The sequence below is a fragment of the Chaetura pelagica genome, unplaced genomic scaffold, assembly GCF_000747805.2.
Source record: "Chaetura pelagica isolate M959 unplaced genomic scaffold, ChaPel_1.0 scaffold235, whole genome shotgun sequence".
In the NCBI taxonomy this organism is placed as follows: Eukaryota; Metazoa; Chordata; class Aves; order Apodiformes; family Apodidae; genus Chaetura; species Chaetura pelagica.
In genome coordinates this window covers 1,318,868-1,331,437 of record NW_009953215.1, presented here as the reverse complement: position 1 = coordinate 1,331,437, position 12,570 = coordinate 1,318,868, and the positions used below count along the sequence as shown (strand labels likewise).

The following is a 12,570-nucleotide window of genomic DNA, read 5'->3' as shown; positions in this document are numbered from 1 at the left end:
TTTCTTAAAAAAAGGATCTCTGTAATTGAGGTAGTTAAATAAGGTAACAATTATCATAGTTTATATCAATATGTAACTGATTATGGTGTTGCAGTTATGTAATCAATGCATTTATTTAATGATGGGTTTTATTCAACCCTTTCTGATGCCCTTATTCTGGAATCAGAAATGTGACTGTCATGGTTGGGAAGAGTTTCTGAGATCTAGCTTAAGATATTTCTTCTCTTCCTAGAGTTATAAACTTCAAAAGTACTCCTTTTTTTGTTAGGTGTTTTTTTTCCACCAAATGAATCGCTTCATTTATACATTTAAAAATACTTTGTTTTCTCAACAGGAAACCAGATAAAATATCCTTGTGTTTTGCAGCATTCCTATAAAATGTTTTTTCAGTATGCTGTTCTGCTTTAAGAAGATTTTACAGTATGAAAGGATGAAGGATTTTTCTTCAGATCTTTTTTACTTCCTTCATGTAAGTTGATACTAGGCTTTATTTCATGCTTGTCTAATAGAATATTCTTTTTCATTCTTATTCCGTGATATATACAGGACTGTGATGAAAACTGGCCTGGAATCTGTTCGGATGGCATTGAGAGCATTTTTGGACAATGCTGCTGAGGATCTGGAGAAAACAATGGAAAATCTTAAGCAAGGCCAGTTTACACACAGCAGAAACCAGCCAAAGGGAGTTACACAAATCATTAATTATACCACAGTTGCTCTCCTGCCAGTGCTGTCTTCATTATTTGAGCATATTGGCCAGCACCAGTTTGGGGAAGATTTGATATGTAAGTATTATTTTGAAGTGCCATGCCACTATAATATCTGTAGTGTCATGTAGTAAGCATTACTAGACTCTCACTTCTATTAGAGAATGACAAATCCTATATCGTTTTGGCAAATTTGTAATTGATTTTATCAAACATTTGCTGTAATTGACCTAGAACAATCTTCAGGTTTTAGTTCACTTTGTGTAAACATTAAAGCAGATGTGGCTGTGATTAGACAGTCAAAACTTGATTTTGTTTGTAAGTTTACCACATAGTTACTGTCAATTTCTTCTTGTGTGAAAAGTTCCTTGTGTCAGTTAATTTGTCTTTGTTCCATCTGTAAGAGAGGTTATAGTTTGAGAATTATGTTATTCCATCCTACATACACCTTGACTGAGTTTCATTTAGGAGGGAGTTTGGGTTGGTGCATCTTAAATCCTAAGGAAAGTGGAAGAAGCTCCTGAAGAGTGCAGGAACCAGAGAAAGGAATATGTAGGAGAGTCTGTATAGGAGATTTCTGTAGAGATTCTGATTATGGCAGGTTCAGTCTTCTATATTTTACCAAACTCAGTCTCTGTAAGACAAAATTTGGAAGTCTGCAACACAAAACTTAATTTTATGTATTTTAGAAATTCCCCAGGAATTCTGCTGTCCAGACTGCACTAAAAAATGTAGCTCAGCTCTGTATAGTTAACTCAGTTATGGAAATGGCTCGGAGAAGAACGTACAAGAAAAGATTATAAAATTTAATTTTTTCTTTTTACAATTTGAAAAAGTATTATTGAAGATAGCATGAAGAGAACTGTTTTCAAAACTCTGGAGTTGTATTGATGGATTTTTAAAAAATTTTATTTCCCTTGAAACTTTCTGAAGTGCTACAGACAAACTAGAGAAGATTCACTGGCACATTTTTTTATAGCTATTTAATTAATAAATTCTCATATTTTGCAATTAGATATTTTTATGTAAAAAATTGGTATGCCATTAGTTTCAAAAAGCTAGTGCACTAATGAAATATGTTTACTGTGTTAGCTTGGTATTGAAATAAATGGAAGCTTTGAGTGAAAACTATGATACTCAATGATCAGAAGACTTTTTGGAGAGTGGTTTCTGTTGATTGCTTTTGATACCTTAATGTTATTAATTCACTTATTGTCAAAGGAAATTTATTTTAATTTTACAGAAATATATTGCAAAGAAAAAAATCTCTTTATAGCTATAATTTTCTTCTTCTCTTTAGTGGAAGATGTTCAGGTCTCCTGTTACAGAATATTGGCCAGTTTATATGCTCTGGGAACCAGCAAGAGTATCTATGTAGAGAGGTAAGAAGAAAGCATGTTCCTCTATTTTTAATACTTGTGTTTATATTTAGCTTCATGAATATGCAGCAAAGGATTTCTCATATATATGCTCTGATCAACTGAATTGGAAATCAGAGAGAGTAGTTTTACATGTCCCCTGAAGGATGCAAGTGAAGTGATCATGTACTTCTTCCCAGAGACAGGCTTTTTACAATTTTAACACACCTAAAGAATTTTCGATACTAAACAAATGTTGTCTGATGTTGGAAGGTGATATAGCAATGATTTTGGGGAAACTTTCAGAGTTATTAACCAGTAGAAGTAATTTCCACTCTCTGCCGATCTTGCCTTTGATTCTATTTCTCAGAAAAAGGAAGCTATCTCACTCAAATAAAATGATATTGTATTTGGTCTTTTGTTCTATTCAGTAGCTTTTTCTTAATAATAGAGATTTAAAAAAATCAGTAAAACTGAGCGGAAGTAATAGAACAGAAGTCATTGTTATGATGCCTTGGGGTTTTTCTTGTATGTTCTGCATTGACTCTCAGCTAAGTAGGCCACCTTTGACATTTGGTATCTTAATATTTAATTCATATATTAGCAGAGGGTGTCTGGACTTCAGTTTCTCTTACCTGTTCTTGTGTTGGTGATCCTACAAATATAGTGGCTTATCTCTTTGAGATGAGCTCAACTTAAAATGAAAACAAGGCTGGTATGCAACTGCCCTGAGCGTTTAGTCGTTCATCAAAGATGTGTATACTTAACAATGCTTATTAATTCACAGGCAAAGATCAGCACTAGGAGAATGCTTGGCTGCTTTCTCAGGTGCCTTTCCAGTGGCATTTTTGGAAACTCATTTGAACAAACATAATATCTACTCAATTTACAATACCAAGAATGCGAGAGACAGAGCAGGTATTTCCAGAAACTTGCATGATGGTTATGCAAACACAATTTTACTATAAATGCTGCTTACTTTAGTACATGTATTTTTGCATACATTTTATAGTGTAAGAATTTTGTTGTAATCTCTTGCTTGTGTTTATTTACCACATAAATGGGCTAAGTCTGCTAAAACCAATTGTTTATGTTTCTAAAGATACCTGTGTTTTAATTTTGAGATAACATTCTCAAAATACCACATTGAAATCAATTTATTGAAGGGTATCTAAGATATTATATATTTGATGATAAAATTCTGTGTTCTAATCAGTAACTTTAGTTCTTCAATTCTCATATGCAATATTGGGTCTCTAAAACATACATGTAATTGAAGCAGAATACCTTCACCTGTATTAAGTGCATTACATACCCTTAGAAAGTTACTATACTACAGAGTAGTATGTAAATTGTTACATTTTATTTGAAATTCTAAGTACAAATGCCTTCCAGTAACTTTGTTTGTTTTGCATATGCCTTTTTGTTTCTTTCTGAAACTCTTGATGTTTCTTATGCTAAAGCATAGTTGTTGAATAAAGTAATATGAACTACATGTCCCTGTGATAAATAGATGTTACAGCAGAACTATACAAACCCTGCACATATGCTGAGTGTTAATAATATCACAAATATGTATAGATAACAGTCTGTAAGATACCAGTTTATAATGGCATCCATTTTATAACTTCACCTATAATTTAAAAAGCATACCAGATGTATTCTTCAAAGAGCTATAGTATCTTATATTGAAAATATCAACAGCCATGCTTACTTAGTTTATATAATCTAGCTTTTTTAATACATCTAAAAAGACAATCACTTATATTCATTGATTTTTATAGGAAATTTGAATTCATTTTCCAAAATTGCATTAAACTTTAAGTAGACTGTGAAATGGCTGTGTAAAATGTGTTTGTGTCTAAATAGGAGAAGAAACTGTTTTTGGAAAAAGACTAGTCTTAGGCTATGTTGGTACAATTGGATTAAACAATTGCAGGCTAAATTTCCAGTATATAGATATCTGCATATCTCTTTATGTGTGTATGTCAGGATGTTGGATTATGCAGATTAGGCTTCACCTCAAATACCATGTTCAGTTTGGGTCCCTTCACTACAAGGACTTTGAGGGTAACAAAGCTGCTGAAAGGTCTGGAGATCAAGTCTTGTAGGGAGCATCTGAGGGAACAGGGGTTTTTAGCCTGGAGAAAAGGAGGCCAGTGGGAGATCTTGCTGCTCTCTACTACCTAAAAGAAGGTTGTAGCAAGGTGGGGATGGTCTCCTCTCCCACGTAAAAAGAGGTAGGACAAGAGGAAATAGCCTCAAGTTGTGCCAGGGAAGTTTTAGTTTGGATATTAGAAAAATGTCTTCACCGAAAGGGTTGTCCTGCACTGAAACAGGCTGACCAGGGAAATGGTGGAGTCACTATTCCTGGAGGTATTTAAGACATGTAGATGTGGTACGTAAGAATATGTTTTAGCACTGGACTTGGTACAGTTAAGTTAATGGATAGACTAGATGATCTGCTTGAGAGAGTCCAGCGCAGAGCCACAAAGATGATTAAGGGAGTGGAACATCTCCCTTATGAGGAAAGGCTGAGGGAGCTGGGTCTCTTTAGCTTGGAGAAAAGGAGACTGAGCAGTGACCTCATCAATGTTTACAAATATGTAAGGAGTGAGTGTCAGGGAGATGGAGTTAAGCTTTTCTCAGTGATGACCAGTGATAGGACAAGGGGTAGTGGGTGCAAATTGGAGCACAGGAGGTTCAAGGTGAATATCTGAAAAAAATTTTTACTGTGAGAGTGACAGAGCACTGGAACAGGCTGCCCAGGGAGGTTGTGGAGTCTCCTTCACTGGAGACATTCAAAACCCACCTGGATGCATTCCTGTGTGATGTACTCTAGGTGACCCTGCTCTGGCAGGGGGGTTGGACTAGATGATCTTTCGAGTCCATTCCAACCCCTAGGATTCTATGATTCTATGATCTCATAGGTCTTTTCCAACTAAAATGATTCTGTGATTCTATGACATTTGAGAGCTCATAGTTGTGCTTACAGATACTCATTTGTAGATGAAAGAAACAGCCTTCAGAAATAAAGGCAACTCTAGTGCCTTTTCAGAGGAAGGAACTAATGATTCAAGTAACTTGATAAGTGAATATTTACAATCAGAAATTCACCTCCAGAAGTCAGTTTCTCAGAATCTGCTCCTCATTTTGTTGGGCTATGTTTGACTTTTTTTTTCTATTAACATTCCAGGACTCATCTGATGTGTTGTGGAGAGATGTTTCATTATATCGATTTGTTTCCTCAAATGCGAAGCTTATGTTGGAAGAAATGCCAAAATTTAAGCTTTATTTCAAATATAGCAAACTGTATCTGATTTCTCTGAATTCGTTCAGTAACAGTTTTCCCTCTATGACTCAGTTTATTGATTTTTTTTTTTTTTCAATAGTTCTCAATTTGCCTACTACTGTAGAAGAAGTTTGCCCAAATATTCCTTCCTTGGTGAAGCTAATGGAAGAAATTGTGGAACTGGCTGAGTCTGGTATTCGTTACACACAAATGCCACATATCATGGAAGTAATACTGCCTATGCTGTGTAGTTATATGTCACACTGGTGGGAGCATGGGCCTGAAAACAACCCCGAAAAGGCTGAAATCTGTTGCACAGCTTTGACATCAGAGCACATGAATACTCTTTTGGGTAACATATTGAAAATAATCTATAACAATCTTGGTATTGATGAAGGAGCCTGGATGAAGAGATTAGCAGGTATGATATAATAATAAGTAAGTAAATAAGCAAGGAAGCATGTGCGCATGTACATTCAGAATGTGTATATGTGTAACTCTCACTCTGAATTACTCCATATTTACCCTGTTAAAACTGAAGTAGAACAACGCTCAGATTTTTGTTTTTAAACCATACAAATTTTGATGAACCAGAAACATTAAGTATAAAGAAAGAGCAGTATGTTTTAACCTCTTAATAAATAAGAAGTACATTAGAATACTTATTTTTCCCCAGGATGTGCACACATACGCGTTTTGTAGTATATTGAATTAAAGGACTATAGTCCTTTCATTAAACAGCCAGTTTCCATTTGCAGGCATTACACAGTTCCTTACTATTTTGTATGAGTTCTGGATCCTTAAAATACTGTTTTGAATCTCTACTTCTAACATAGCTATTACAACGAAGTGTGGAAGTTCATATGTCATATTAGTAATTCTTGCCTTAACTTCATTGTGATAAAACCTTAAAATTATTTTTAAACAGTTTATTTCTCAAACTGTAATTTTACAGGAATTCAGTTTTTCAGTTAGGTTTTCTTATGACTTTTCAATAAATACTGTAGGAGTAATGTCATTCGTGTTAGCTGTCTGGATTCCAGTTCTTTTGAGGCTTAGTAACATGATGCTCTCTAAGGATCAGTGGAAACGACCTAAAATTCTTTGCAATCTAATATGTTACAAATGGTTTTGCACTAATGGGCCCAGATGAAGTGCTAATTTACATACTCATTTTTATGGGTAGGTTTGCAAAAAGATTGTGCTAACAAGTCTCAAATGGCCGGTTGATGGATAGTTGAATCAGTCTTATTTCTGTTTACACACAAGCCTTTCCATGTCCTAATATGCATAAGATATACAGGCAAGCTGTTTTGGTAGGTTTGCAAATGACTAGAGCTTGCTTTCCACTTCTACTTCACTCAAGCTAAAAAGCAAGGTTCAAAAGAGGAGCCAGCAGCTGAGGAAACTTGTGCATGTGCTATGTAGCTAGCTATGTATCTACCCGTCCATACCATTAAACAACTACACTACTCAATATGTTAACAGAACGCCGGTAGTGAGGCATTTCAAGTTTTATGATCTTGCAAGCTTAGTCTGTGAAATTGTAGTTCCAGCCCTCATAGTAGCAAAATGAATTGACTATGTGAAATCCTGACCACATTTAATTCTTGGCAAAACTGCTGCTGATTTCAATGGGGGCAGGATTTTACTTTGTAGCCTAGAAATAAAATCCAAGAGAGAAAGGGTGAAAGTTTTTATTTCTATTTTATGGCCAGGTATATGTTATAATATTCATTGCCTCACATAGTGTTTTCCCAGCCCATCATAAGCAAAGCGAAGCCACAGCTCTTAAAGACACACTTCCTGCCACTGATGGATAAGCTAAAGAAAAAAGCAGCAGTGGTTGTATCGGATGAAGAACATCTAAGAGCAGAAGGCAGAGGTGACATGTCGGAGGCTGAACTGCTCATCCTAGATGAGTTCACCACTTTGGCACGGGACCTCTATGCCTTCTACCCTTTGTTGATTAGATTTGTGGACTATAACAGGTATGTGGAGAGGAATAGGTCAATTAATCTTATAAAATCACCCTGTTTCTAATATCAGTTCTTATTCCTTCATATGCCTAGCACTTACTAAAGTAGCTTTCTCAAGCTGCCAATCTCGAAGTTGCTCAAGTTGGTTTTATGACTGAGGAGGATCTTGGGTCTTTCTCAGAGGAAAGCTGCAGAAGAAAAGGAGCAAGTCAAGTCTCTTGGATTAGACGTAGGATTAATGTAACAGGATTTTAAGCATTTTGAAATAGGACATAAAAAAAGCCACTGCTACCAGAAAGGATTAAAAGCATGCATACTTGGTTTTGTGGTCTTGTATCCTTGCAAAACATTGAAAACTTATTTCAAAGTATAAAGCCAGTGAGGATCATCCACATTTCCACCCTTTTACCAAATTTTAGGGCAAAATGGCTGAAAGAGCCCAACCCTGAAGCAGAAGAATTGTTCCGCATGGTGGCTGAGGTCTTCATTTACTGGTCAAAGTCTCATGTAAGTAATTCCTTGGTAAATATTTGTTTTAGTTATGTTTCTTAGTAGGCAGATAAATGATTTAGTTGTGTTTGGGAAAACACATTTAGTGACAGAAATGAAATGGCAGATGGGAAGGTATTCTGACACTTCTGAAATGTCTGAGTAGGAAAGGGAGTTGATGGGTATTTTGTAGCATACTAATGCTGATTGTAGGTGTTTTTCATGTAAGTTATGGTTTGATGTTGTAGGTTGAGTTTTCCTAGGGGTTTGTTTGGGTTTTGTTTGGGGTTTTATGTTTGGTTTGGTTTTGGCTTTCTTTTGTTTGTTTGTTTGTTTGTTTTAAAGCTATGTAATTCAATAATTAAGCCTAGATCTGTAGCTGCATTGAATGAAGGAAAGTCAGTAAGTGTTCTAAAAACAAGGAAGTCACAAATATGCCTTACAAGTAACTGTCTGAATAATTTTTTTCCTAGATGGATACTATTTCATAAGTTTTACCAATGAAGGATTTCTTAATGCCACTTCTACAAAATTTACTGTTGCTTCTCAAGTCTCATTCCTCTGGTTCATATACAAGATCCAAGGGGTCTGCATTAAGACCAAATCAGGCAACTGATGCTTAAATAAAAATAAAACATTATTCATGTGAATACTGGAACAAAAAGAAGAAAAAAAAGAGACTAAATACTTTCAGACACTCCATTCTGTACAGACTGCTGTCTATAATAAATTTATTTTCTGCCATAACTTCAGTTCTTTTGAGACTGGAAGCAAGATGCCTTATTAATTGTGTCTTTGTGCCTAAATCTGACTGTTGCATGGTAGATAGGCACTGCATCATCAAATTACTAATGTAATTTGTATTGTTGTAAATTCAATCTTTTATTTGAAGTTTCTTATTTATCTGAATGTAGTGAGATTTGTAATGGGGAAAAAATTGAATGGGTGATTAACTAGTAAGGGAAAACCCGTGCAATATTTTTATACTGAATTAGAAGAATGAGATTTTTGTCAAAGCTCTTTCATAGACAGAGAAACATTTCTTTCTCTCTTTTACATAGAAACAAAAACCCAAACGCACAACTCCTTGAGCTGTCATGTAAATAAATCGCAAATTCAAGATCTTCAACAATCTTTTTTTTTTTCCTGTCCTTGTCTTGTCGTCTGGATTTTTAAAATTTCCAGTTAATTAATATTTTTATTTCAGGTTTGTTTAGATAGATTCCTCACCTACCATAAGTGCTTCTAACTGAGATCTTCTATGTATTTCCAGAATTTCAAAAGGGAAGAGCAGAACTTTGTGGTGCAGAATGAAATAAACAACATGTCTTTCCTTATCAGTGACACTAAATCTAAGATGTCCAAGGTAGTGTAAAGATTTTTTTTTTTTTTCTCTTTATAGAGGGAAAGGAGACATAGAAGCTCCAGAAAAGGTGTTTCTTTGTTTGTTTTTCTGCTGTTTTTTTGTTGTTTGGTTGGGGTTTTGTTTGGTTGGTTTGGTTTGTTTTTTGTTAGGTTGTTGGGTTTTTTTCCAGCAGGAGGGAGGTTATGGGGGATTTTTGTAATGAAATCTGTTGAAAACACTGGATCGAGAATCAAAACATCATTGTTTAAGAAACACAGTGAACTTTCAAGATATTGGTGCAAAATACTGGCAGTTATATAATGGCAGTTCCATTGGGTAGGGTTGCAGCTGTACAGGTAGTAAAGAACTTGTCAAAACAGAGACACGTACAGAAGTCTCTAATACAATTCTTTTAGTTAATACTGGATTTTTATGTATTTATTTATTTGTTTTGCTTTATGTTGCAGGCAGCAGTTTCTGACCAGGAGAGGAAGAAGATGAAGCGAAAAGGTGACCGGTACTCTATGCAGACCTCTCTCATTGTGGCAGCACTGAAGAGATTACTTCCCATTGGCCTAAACATATGTGCTCCTGGAGACCAAGAGCTAATTGCACTGGCCAAAAATCGATTCAGTATGGTATGTGCTTCTTTTGCACTTCTAAAAGGTATTTTACTAATGAAATTATTTGAAAATTTTCCCCCATGCTTATTCATAGGGCATGACATAAATAATTAAAACTATTATTCTGTTGTATAAAGGCACAACGGGTGACTATGGTGGATACTAATCTACATATTACTCTTACAAAGGCATAAAAGATTTCAGTTTGGGCATACTTATTCTCTAAATGATTGGTGTGTAGATAGAGGTTACATTCCGAAACTGAAACAGTTATTTCTCCCTCTCAATTTTTAATATTAAATTGTGTTACATTTTATGAAGCTTGAATTTAGAAATGCAAATAAAAACTGGATGCTTCCTAATTTCTATGCCCAACATTGTAACAAATTCCTTTTTGATCACTCTCATGTGAATACAAGAATTTCTGTAGAGATAGACTTTGAAAAGTGATTCTTCAAGGAGTGAACTCATAAAGCAATAGTGTGATTGCAATTTGGAATATACTCCTTTCTTGAACTATGATATTTTATACACTCTGGTGGGTTATATGACCTTCAGACAGCTGAACTGAATAGTTACAAAGAATAAAACATCTCCAAAAGACACAGAAATCAAATCAGAGGAGGCTGTCACAGTGGTTTCATTTGGTCAAACTTCAAGTATGTATATTTGTATATACTAGTAATTTTAATTCAACATGCATTTTATGTGTTACTGTGGACAAATACGAGTGATGCTGTCCAAAACTTATTCATGTGACCTAGAGTATGGCTAGCTCTGGCCTGACACAAAAAGATTTATTGCCACTGAGATTTACCTCAGTCTTTCACATTGTCATTTTTATTCATTGTACAAACTAAACTCAAGGTTGACATATGAACAACAGATTTTCTTGACTGCCTTCGATTCCTAATATATGTGATTTGTAATTTATTGACAGAAAGATACTGAAGATGAAGTACGAGATATCATCCGCAGTAATCTTCATCTCCAGGGCAAGGTAATCTTTATGCAGGTTTTAAACACAATTTGTCTTCTTTTGAATTCATTTGTTGGTGCCACATAATGACAACCTGCCTTGGTTTCTTAGGATAACTTGTAGTCCCTTTTCCTCTTCTGTCAAGTAACTTGTTTGTGACAATTGTTAAATGTTAGGTTTTTAATGGACTTATAAATGCATAATATACAATAACATATGGCCTTTCAAATCCTTGCCTTTCCACACCATTCATATGAAATTGGAAATGGAAGCAAAGTCTATCACTGTTTAAACTCTACCTTCTATCATTAGTGATAGAATCTGTAACATTCTCAAATTTACTTTTTATCTGTTTGAAATGTAAAGGAAAAAGAAGCTGCCACTTTCACATGCTCTGTGAAGGAAAAAATCTCCATTCTCCTCAGTTTAGTTCCTGTTTTTCAGTCCAGAGAAAAGGAAGTATTTTGGAAAAATGTGTAGATTTTTGTTACCGAATTCCGATCAGTGCTAGATCACAGAATCACAGAATATTAGAGGTTGGAAGGGACCTCCAAAGATTATTGAGACCAACCCCCCTGCAAGAGTAGGAAAAACCCCTGAAAAAACCCCAACCCCTCCCCCCCAAAAAAAACCAGCTGAAGGGAAAAAGTCCTGAACTACCTTAGTGTGGCTGTACTGTTTTATTAATGCTTCCAATAATGTCAAAGAAGCCATAATGTGGAAGTGTAATTAAATTATCTACATATCTTCTCTACTGAAGAAAGATGTAATCGGAGCTATGGATGGTGCTTTATTTAGGATTTATTTGGGGTTGTTCCTTAACTCTTCTCCTGCCCCAGGTTTTAATCACCTGCAGGAAAAAACTAGGTAGTATTTCCTGTGCTCATTAAATGGTTACAAGAGAAGAAACATGTGAGTTGGAAGTCTGGCTTTCTTTTCTGAAAGGATATTTAAGAATCACCCAGAAGTCTAGATTCCATTGATACTCAGTACACAGCAATCTTTTTTTTAATTATTATTTTTTTAATAACAGGAGGATCTTCCTGAATAGTATCTGAAGTTTAATTTTCTCTCATCTTATGTTTTCTATATTTTGTTGAAATACTGATGCTAATATATTTATAGATAGTATTATATACTGAGAAGCAGAATAAACCACATAGACAAAGTGCTGGGAAGAAAAGAGCACCTATGAAGATATTCATAAGGAGCAGTACTTAAGCAGTGTGCATATGATGAGCATACAAACCTTAAATGTGCTGTTATTTTGTGTTTGAACTTCAGTAATGTTTTCTTAATTATGAAGATGGGTATTTCCATTCCCACATTTTCATTTTGTGTGTATTGACATTTGTGAGCCATGCAGCTGTAAGTCTTGTCTGGCATTTCATGCTGCTTCTTAGCACTTGTCCTTCTATTTTAAATGCTTCTGTTTCTATTATTGTTCTTTAGGGTGGCATTTTTTATACTGAAATTAGAAACTTCTGTCTGTTGCTGCCTATTGCCTTGGAGTAACAATACTTTTTAAAACCTTGATCTGTATTTTTTCTTCAGAAATTTCCTTTGCTTCTACCAAAGGTTTGCAACCTATCATCTCCTCTGTTTATAACACATGAGAATAAAACTACTTTTAAATTTCTTACATTGATGAAATTTCACAGTGCCTTGATAATTAAGAAGGAACTAATCTTAACTAATCAAAAGTATACATGGATGGCTTTCCCAGCTGTAGATTTTTCAGCAGTGACTGTGGATTTTCCTAATTGTAAAATCAATTCCCAGAGAAAGATGACATTCT

The 12,570-nt window shown here is 35.0% G+C and overlaps 1 protein-coding gene across 1 annotated transcript in view; it reads left to right on the top strand.

The window, feature by feature from the left end:
• Nucleotides 1-12,570, top strand: part of RYR2 (ryanodine receptor 2 (cardiac)) — a 262,530-nt gene that overhangs the window by 182,868 nt on the left and 67,092 nt on the right. The window contains exons 65-73 of the mRNA XM_009997595.1: nt 547-785; nt 2,008-2,089; nt 2,853-2,983; nt 5,458-5,778; nt 7,108-7,348; nt 7,756-7,843; nt 9,099-9,191; nt 9,638-9,808; nt 10,734-10,793. Of these exons, the coding sequence (XP_009995897.1) occupies nt 547-785; nt 2,008-2,089; nt 2,853-2,983; nt 5,458-5,778; nt 7,108-7,348; nt 7,756-7,843; nt 9,099-9,191; nt 9,638-9,808; nt 10,734-10,793 (1,426 nt within the window). The remainder of the gene's footprint in view (nt 1-546; nt 786-2,007; nt 2,090-2,852; nt 2,984-5,457; nt 5,779-7,107; nt 7,349-7,755; nt 7,844-9,098; nt 9,192-9,637; nt 9,809-10,733; nt 10,794-12,570) is intronic.